Below are 9,624 nucleotides of genomic sequence, written 5' to 3' on the forward strand. Positions count from 1 at the left end.
TAGTGACAGAACAATATACTGAAACACAGAGCAAGAAGACAGGAGCTGAACAAGAAATAAATGGTTAAAAAAACAACTAACTGTTCTTTGAGGTCAAATTTGAAAAAAGTACAGAACCCTTCAGTAATACGACAGAATAACGACTGCCTTGAGCAGCAGAATGGCAGAACAGTGAAAAAATCTCAATGAGACTTTGTTAAATTACAAGAAAACTCAAGACAGAGTAACTGAACTTCTCAACGAAAAGGAAAAGCTGTTGACAAACCTTTATATACTACAAGAATCCCTCGAGTCAAAGTTTTTCCCTCTGGAAAATTACAAAATTAATTTAATGCTGCAATGAAAGAACTGAAGATGCAGTTGGAAGAGTAGATTCTGGACTGTTCTATATCCCAGGAAGAAGCCAAGAGGTACAAGAAAGAGACTGCAGTGTTGAAGAAAACGGATGCACATTTGGAAGGAACACTGGAAAAACATTATAGATATACAAAGGGATGAAAATCAAGAACACAGAATGGCAAATAAAGGTGGAAGTTCTCACAAAAGAGCTTGAGGTATCACAAAAACAATTCAGTGCAATTACAGAACGTGAGCTTGAAGGATAGTGCAGAGGAATTATACTCTGCCGAAGAACAATTAATCCGTGGAGAGAATCAACTTCCATGTACGAAAGAAAAGTTTGATAAGGAAAATTGAAAAATGACAAGAATACTGAAGTGTCACTCAAAGTAAGTAGAACGCTTGAAATGCTTAATTGGTGAATTAATACAAATAAACTCAATAAAGATACAACTTCAACTGTAACTTGGTGAACTTCAGGACTCAGATCTCTCTAGCTGAGATTGTGAAAAATGTCGAGAACTGGAGAAGGAATTGCCAAAGAATCAGAATAATTCCTTGGATGCAGAGTAACCAAAACTGCTTAAATTGTTGAGCTCCAATCCAACCTGAACAACACGATGGACGTGATGTGTGGTATGGAACAGCAACCTGGACATCGCAAGCAGATAAACAGAATTCTAAGAAACACAGTGAGGATCCAGCGAATTAGCTGAAGGAGTCTAAACAGCAGTCAGTGACCAACATTACAGAAAGAACCGAGTGTCCAGATGCCGTTGTCAAACTTATATCAAGAGTTCCGCTGATAACTCTCAAAGACAACTCAACTTACTAGAGTAGCTGCTGAACAGGGATGTCTATTCTTGGTGCAGGTCCTGGAAAACCCTCAATGCTCAGACCAGTCAACCACCCAGAAGGTAACCATGACACAAGCCAGTGGTGAACAGTCCTCAGCATTCCAAGAAGCCTCTACCTCTGGCCCACATATTACAGCAGGTCATCTCTGCAACCATTGTGCATACGCTGAAAATTGCAGCCAGCAAGTGAAAGTCACAAGCAGCTGGAACCTTATAGCAGCTGTCCATCACTGACAACAATAAGTAGAGGGGAGCATACCACTTAACCTTCTTCTTGCCACGAGAATGCTTCGCCTCAGCCAAAGAGGACATCAAGATGACTCAGACAATGACGGGAAAAGCAAAAGAGACAGGACATGAACACGATGTTCATCCATCCGACAAGAAATTAGTTTGCGTGGCAGCAACCACCAATCAACAGACAGCTAGACCGACCAAATGTAGTTCAACACAAAGTAATGGAAACATACCTCGATGCCAGTTCAACATGCATCGTAAATAGAAGCAGAAGGCCGTTCGGCCCTTCAAGCCGACTCCGCCATTCATTATGATCATGGCCGATCATCAAATTCAATACCTGATCTCACCTTCCTCCCATATCCATTGATCCTTTTGGTCCCAACAGCTATATCTGATTCCTTCTTAAAATAACACAACATTTAGGCTTCAACTATTTTCTGTGGTAGTGAATTTTACAGATCCACCACTTTGAGTGAAGAGATTTCTCCTCACCTCAGTCCTAAAAGGTTTACCCCTTATCCTCAAACCATGGCCCCTAAGTCTGAACTCCCCCACCATCGGGAACATCCTTTCTGAATCCATCCTGTTTAAGCCTGTTCGAATTTTATAAATTTCGATGAGATTCTCTCTCACTCTTCTAAACTTCAATGAATATAATCCTAACCGACTTAGCCTCTCCTCATATGACAATCCTCCATCCCAGGAATCAGCCAGGTAAACCTTTGCTGCCCTCTCTCTATGGCATGGACATCCTTCCTCAGATAAGGACACCAAAGCTGCACACAATACTCCAGGTATGGCCTCGCTGATGCCCTATACAATTGCAATAAAACACCGCTATTCCTGAACTCAAATACTCTTGCTATGAAGGCCAACATACCATATGTCTTCTTTACTGCCTACTGTACCTGCACTTACTTTCAGCGACAGATGCACGAGGACACCAAGGCCTCACATCTATTCAAGTAATAATTTGCTTTCCTAATTTTGCAACCTCTGGACCAAAAGGAAAAAACACAGCAACAACCACTCCTATTGACAGAAATGGGAACAGGATATGGAAGGGTTAAGACCTCTAGATGGCCTGAACCTTTAAATTCAAGGACTTGATGGGGAGATGAGACAATAATACTATAGTAACAATGTTACTCCAGGATACTGTAAAGCAGTGGTCACTAAATAGTTGCTTTGTCATCTACAGGTTTTAAACGGTGATCGTCTAAATTGGCTGCTGAATTGCTGCCAAAAATGCACAGAACTTGAGATCTTATGATGATGAGTGAATCATCTCATTGACTGCCTAGGTGCAGACACCAAAACGTGGACTAAGCTGGACAGCTGAAGGCAAAATAATGAGCGAGGATTTGATTTGATTTATTGTCACATGTATTAGTATGCAGTGAAAAGTATTGTTTCTTGCGCATTATACAGACAAATCATACCATTCATAGAGAGTGCAGAATGTAGTGTTACAGTCATTGCTAGGGTGTAGAGAAAGATCAACTTAATGCTAGATAGGTCCATTCAAATGTCTGATGGCAGCAGGAAAGAAGCTGTTCTTGAGTCGGGTGGTGCGTGACCTCAGACTTTTGTATCATTTTCCCGTTGGAAAAAGGTGGAAGACAGTATGTCCAGGCTGCATGGGGTCCTTAATTATGCTGGCTGCTTTTCCGAGGCAGCGGGAAGTATAGACAGAGTCAATGGATGGGCAAAAAGCAAATTACTGCGGATGTTGGAATCTGAAACCAAAAGAGAAAACACTGGAAAATCTCAGCAGGTCTGGCAGCATCTGTAAGGAGAGAAAAGAGCTGACATTTCGAGTCCAGATGACTCTTTGTCAAAGCTTTTCTCTCCTTACAGATGCTGCCAGATCTGCTGGGATTTTCCAGCATTTTCTTCAATGAATGGGAGACTGGTTTGCATGATGGATTGGGCTACATTCACGACCTTTTGTAGTTTCTTGCAGTCTTTGGCAGAGCAGGAGCCATTCCAAGCCATGATACAACCAGAAAGAATGCTTTCTATGGTGCATCTGTAAACATTGGTGAGGGTCGTAGCTGACATGCTAAATTTCCTTAGTCTTTTGAGAAAGTAGAGACGTTGGTGGGCTCTCTTAACTACAGAGTTGGCAATGGGGGTGGGAGGGGGACCAAGACAGGTTGTTGGTGATCTGGACACCTAAAAACTTGAAGCTTTTCCACCAGGAATGGGAAAGTAAATTTCTTTTTATGAATGTCAAAGGCAAGACCATTTGTCTCATTTGTCAGTAGAGTGTGGCCTAGAGTAAGAGAGGTAACTTGGGACGGCATCACAAGACAATGCATACAAAACTTCAAGAAAATTTCCATTTAAACAATGCCACTTGGACAAAAAGTTGGGGAGTTAAAGGGAATGTTACAAGCTCAGCAGTCACTCTTTTCAAAACCTGTGTCTAAAGGCAAGGCTAGCCAAAAGGCATCTTTTCACATTAGCCATCTGCTGGCAAAACATAAAAATCTGTTCACCAATGGAGAATCAAGGAAGCTATGATGGTTGCTGCTGACACCTTGTTCAAAGAGTTTAAAAACAAAGGTTAAATTCTGACAGCCATCAGCATGCCGCTTGGTGATTTAACCAAGGGTGAAATTGTTGTCCAAGGATGTGTCTCAGCACATACACCAAGACTTATTAGACTGTGAATGTTTCTCACTGCAGTTTGATGAGTCAGTAGACATGATGGATACGGGCCAGCTGCGACAACAAAGAAGGACTTCCACACTCTTTTGCCACTGAAGAGAAGACAAAAGGCGAGGATGTCTACAACGAATCTGAAAGGTATGTGACTGAGAAAAACATTCCAATGAAGAAATTGGTTTCAATCACAACTAATGGTACACTGTCAATGCTGGGTGTCAATACAGGCTTTGACACACTTGGCAGAAATGATCCTGAATTCCCCATATTTGTCAATTACCACTGTATTATCCACCACCATGTACCTGCGAGCAAAGCTATTTATTTTTCTCATGCAGCAAGTTATCAAAACTGTCAACACAAATCCTTCATGCAAATATGAGGTGGTTAAGTTGAGGAAATGTCCTCCAGACATTTTTGATCTGCTCCCTGAAATTGTCACCTTTCTCAAAGCAAGAGATGGGATGTACAGCGAGCTGTCAGATAATGTGCGGTTGTTAGACTTGCTGGCATCATGTGCATTCAAGGTGAAGGCCTACTTTGGCTCCACGTATCTCGGCAAGGTGGCCTTTTCCCAGATGAAAAATCCTCAAGTCCAAAATATCCATCTGATGGATTGTATGAGATTGACCATCTCAAACTATGGCCCAGACTTCACGGCACTCTCAGATCGTGTGCAAGCACAGGTGTCACACTAAGAATAGATGAGTGTTACGCATAAGTACATTTTGTGGGTTTTAGTAGTTGAATTTCTAAGAGCAGCTCTCGAGCTGCATTTTGATGCTGAAAGTGATCTGGTGCTTAAAAAGGTTGGAAACCACTACTGCACAGGCTGAGTGCTCAAACATTTTAAGACTGAGATCAATATGTTTTTAATCAGTAGGGGAATTAAGGGCTACAGAGATAAGGCAGGAAAGTGGACTTAGTGAGTGTCAGATCAGCCATGATCTTATTAAATGGCAGAGCAGGCTCAAAGAGCGGAATGGCCTACTCCCATTCCTATTTCTTATGGTTTTATGATTCCTCATTGCTGCAATTTTGCAGCCCTGGCAATAATCTTGTAAATCTCTTCTATACTATCTCCAGAGTAATTATGTTCTTCTTGTAATGTGGTTCTCGCTCTAAATACATTGAAAAAGATTGGCGGGGTGTAGTTTAAGAGTCTGGCACATATAGGGTTAATGTGGGACTGAGTACAATACAGACCACACAATGATCTAAGGCCCAGGGTGCGGTATTGAGCAGAGGCATGAACAGGCCCGTGTTCTAGCTTGTATCTTTTACTGTACATGCCCAAGAAAGCCACAGTTAACAGCCTTCTTAAACTGCTGCAGTCTGTGTGGTGAAACTACTTGCACACACTGTGAGATTGGAAATTTCAGAACCAGCATCGGCCAATGAAGGAATACTGATAAATTTCCAAGTCAAGATGGTGTGCGCCTTGAAGGGAAACATGTAGGTGGCAGGGTTTCCATGTGCCTCCTGATGCTATGAGTTTGGGAGGTGCTGCAGTGCAACTTGACAATGGTAAAACTGTGCTCGCCAGTGGTTGATGGGGTGCAGGCTGCTTTGTCTTCAAGTATGTCAAGCTTCTTGTGTATTACTGGAGTTGCAATCATCCAACACGCTCCCAGTTTGTGATTTATATGTGTTGTTGGATAAGCTTTGGACAGGAGTTGCTCACAACTCCTGACCTGTACTTGCAGCTATTTAAGTGGTCGGTCTTGTTAAGCTTTTGGTCAGTGGTAACTTCAGGATGTTGATGGTGGGGGATTCAGTGGCAATGCCATTGAAAGACAAGGGTAAGTGGTACGATTCCTCCTGTTGGAAATGTTCACTGCTCGACACCCGGGTAACAAAGTTACTTGATGTGCATCAGCCCAGGACTTGCTACATGTGGACATGGAGTGCCTCATGGGATGAAATATATAAACACCCCTGTTACAAATTCTGAGCCTTCACTACATATTCTCTGGTTCAGCGTCAAGAGTCCATAGAGCCCATATCCTTGATGATCAGGACCTTTAGTGCCCAATCATTTCATTCTCGGCTAGCATGACCCATAATGGACCCATAATGAAACCACAAAACCTTTGATTCCATGTACACAATTTTGTGGCCTCATAGATGCCCACCGACTAAATACTCTGTTGGAATTGAAGCTGAAGAACAGTTATTGACTAGCAGAGCAGGCTAGAGAAGGCATATATCCCACTCCTATTAATTCAATGTTCTCGAGTGAGATGTGGACAACTTTAAAATCAATAAAGCGGTTTTCTTTATATGATGTACATGACGGAGCAGAACACCATTTGCACCGTGGGATGCATTCTCCCTTTTTTATCCAGCAAGGGGAAAATAGACGGTACTGGTCCTGCTGTTGGTTTAAAAAAATTTTGATTGGCATGTGGAACAAGTTTTATTATAAACAAGGTAAGGAAGAGGTGGCACAAATCACAGCCCTAGTGGGTCTGTAAGAGACGGTAAAATTCACCTCCCAAGTTGTACACATTCCCCATCACTCATTGTGATTTTTAAAAAAGACTATGCATCCATATATCCTCCCTGTCAAGTGGGCATCAGTGGCGACTGCCACTCACTCAACCAAGGTTTTATTTTTTATTAAAAGGTCAGGAGCCTGGAAAGAGAGCGAGATGAGACAGTGAATAGACTCAAGTACAGCTTCTTCCCTGCTGCCATCAGACTTTTGAATGGACCTACTTCATGTTACGTTGATCTTTCTCTACACCCTAGCCATGGCTGTAACACTACATTTTGCACCTTCTTCTTTCCTTCTCTATGAACGGTGTGCTTTGTCTGTATAGTGCGCAAAAAACAATACTTTTCACTGTATGCTAATACAAGTGACAATAATAAATCAAAATCAAGGGTGAGATAGGCTGCACAAGGCGAACCTGTGGATCAGTTTTCCACCATGCCCAGTGTGCCAGTTACAGCTGCCTCCCGGCCGGACCTGTGGCTTTGCTGGCTGGGGGTGAGGATGGGGGGGGTACTCGGCGCCAACAGCAGAAGCTGCGCAACGCTTGGCGTAAAATGGCGGCAGCGCTGGCACGGGGGGGGGGGGAGGGGCGGCTGAGAGAAAGCGCATCGGCCGCCGCTCGAGTCCCAAACCGCAGCCCGCCACCCACCCAGCCCTCCGGCCCAAAGCCCGATCACTTACTCGGAAGGGAAGACGCGGAACTCGTCGATCTCTCCCAGGAAGCTGAAGAGGGTGGTCAGCTGCTCACTACTGGCCACCGGGGAGATGTTAGTGACCTGCACCACGGAGGTGGACATGATGGAGGGTCCCCGAGGGAGGCTGTGCTCTCTTTCTGTGGGAGTCTCTCTCTTTTTCTTTCCCTCTCTTTTTCTCACAAACCCGATCGATCGGTTCTCTCTCTCTAGCTGTTTAATCACTTTTCTCTCTCTCTCTGTGTGTGCGCTGCGCGAACGTCCCACTAGGCCCGTCTCCCGACAGCCTTTGCAATGCAGCCGTTGACTGGCAGTCAGCCGGCCCCGCCCCCTCTGCCCCGCTGGTGACTGACAGTCCGCTGGCCCCGCCCCCTCTGCCCCGCTGGTGAGCACAGTAAGAAGTCTCACAACACCAGGTTAAAGTCCAACAGGTTTATTTGGTAGCAAATACCATAAGCTTTCGGAGCAATGCTCCTTCGTCAGTGACCACTCCATCTGACGAAGGAGCATTGCTCCGAAAGCTTATGGTATTTGCTACCAAATAAACCTGTTGGACTTTAACCTGGTGTTGTGAGACTTCTTACTGTGCTTACCCCAGTCCAACGCCGGCATCTCCACATCATGACTACCATCGACGCTGGTGAGTGACAGTCAGCCGGCCCCGCCCCCTCTGCCCCGCTGGTGACTGACAGTCAGCCGGCCCCGCCCCCTCTGCCCCGCTGGTGACTGACAGTCAGCCGGCCCCGCCCCCTCTGGTGACTGACAGTAAGAATTTTAACAACACCAGGTTTATTTGGCAGCAAATGCCATTAGCTTTCGGAGCGCTGCTCCTTCGTCAGATGGAGTGGATATCTGCTCAGAAATATACAAGGTGAGATAGAAGCTCAACTTGGGATCATAGAATAATAGAATCCTACAATACAGAAGGAGGCCATTTGGCCCATCGAGTCTGTACTAACCACAATCCCACCCAGGCCCTATTCTATTATGTGTGAGCAGATATCCACTCCATCTGACGAAGGAGCAACGCTCCGAAAGCTAATGGTATTTGCTACCAAATAAACCTGTTGGACTTTAACCTGGTGTTGTTAAAACTCTTATTGTGTTTACCCCAGTCCAACGCCGGCATCTCCACATCATGACTAACAGTAAACCGGCCCCGCACCTCTGGTTGTTGACAGTCTCCCGATCCCGCCTCCTTCGATGATTGACGGTCAACCAGCTCCGTCCCCTCTGCGCAGCAGGCGGCTGGCCCCACCCCCTCCTTCCAGCCGTGGATTACGAAAACTGTTCCAAACCGTTCAAAGTTTCCACATAGAGATGATTGGAATTAAAATTGTGCCTTCCATTGCAACTCATGTTAAAATTGCAGCACAGTGGTTAGCACTGCTGCCTCACAGCGCCAGGGACCCAGGTTCTATTCCCAACTTGGGTCACTGTCTGTGTGGGGTTTGCACATTCTCCCCATTTCTGCATGGGTTTCCTCCGGGTGCTCCGGTATCCTGCCACAGTCCAAAGATGTGCAGGTTAGGTGGATTGGCTATGCAAAATTGCCCCTTAGTGTTAGGGGGAACTAGCTCGGATAAATGCATGGGGATAGGGCCTGGGTGGGATTGTGGTTAATACAGACTCGATGGGCCGAATGGCCTCCTTCTGCATTGCAGGATTCTATGATTCCAAGTTGAGCTTCTATCTCGCCTTGTATTTGTACCATCACTAAGAACACCTTAGTTCTGCCTCTGTAACACCTCTGTTCTTTCATGGGATGTGGGTGTCCCTGGCAAGACCAGCATTTATTACCCATCCCTAATTGTTCTTGAACTGATTGACACGCGAGTAAATTTCATAGGGCAGTTAGAGTCAACCACGTTGCTGTGGGTCTGAAGTCACATGTCGGCCGGACCAGGATGGCAAATTTCCTTCCCTGAAGGACATTAGTGAACCATTACAGAGACTAGTTTTCACTTCTAGATTTTGTTAATTGAATTTAAATTCCACCAGCTGTTGTCATGGTGTTTGAACCCTTGTCTCCTGGGCCTCTATAGATTACTAATCCAGTCACTTCATTCCTGCCTCAGATCATCTGCTGCTGAAGCCTTTTTTCTTGTCTTTCTGACCCCTCGACTGGACTATTCCAATGTACTTTTGACTAGTATCCCACATTTTATCCCCTATAAATTTGAGGTCATCCAAAACTCTGCTGCCTGCCTCCTAATTCACAGCAAGTCCCATTCCTGCTCTCAGACAAACAACATGTTGATTTTAAAATTAACATCCTATTCCAAACTTTCAAATCCCTCCATGTCCTTCCCCCTCCCTATTT

At 44.8% G+C, this 9,624-nt stretch overlaps 1 protein-coding gene across 4 annotated transcripts in view; it reads right to left on the bottom strand.

Annotated features, from left to right (window-relative positions):
• srek1 (splicing regulatory glutamine/lysine-rich protein 1) overlaps positions 1 to 7,590 on the bottom strand; it is a 66,120-nt gene extending 58,530 nt beyond the window's left edge. Inside the window, exon 1 of one of the 4 annotated variants that reach the window (XM_078215033.1) lies at positions 7,291 to 7,590. In XM_078215033.1, coding sequence (XP_078071159.1) covers positions 7,291 to 7,406 — 116 coding nt within the window. In that variant the 5' untranslated portion in view covers positions 7,407 to 7,590. The remainder of the gene's footprint in view (positions 1 to 7,290) is intronic. The other 3 variants (XM_078215030.1, XM_078215031.1, XM_078215029.1) reach the window with 3 other exon arrangements.
• Positions 7,591 to 9,624: the final 2,034 nt, after the last annotated feature.

This window comes from Mustelus asterias, chromosome 6 (genome assembly GCF_964213995.1).
Source record: "Mustelus asterias chromosome 6, sMusAst1.hap1.1, whole genome shotgun sequence".
In the NCBI taxonomy this organism is placed as follows: Eukaryota; Metazoa; Chordata; class Chondrichthyes; order Carcharhiniformes; family Triakidae; genus Mustelus; species Mustelus asterias.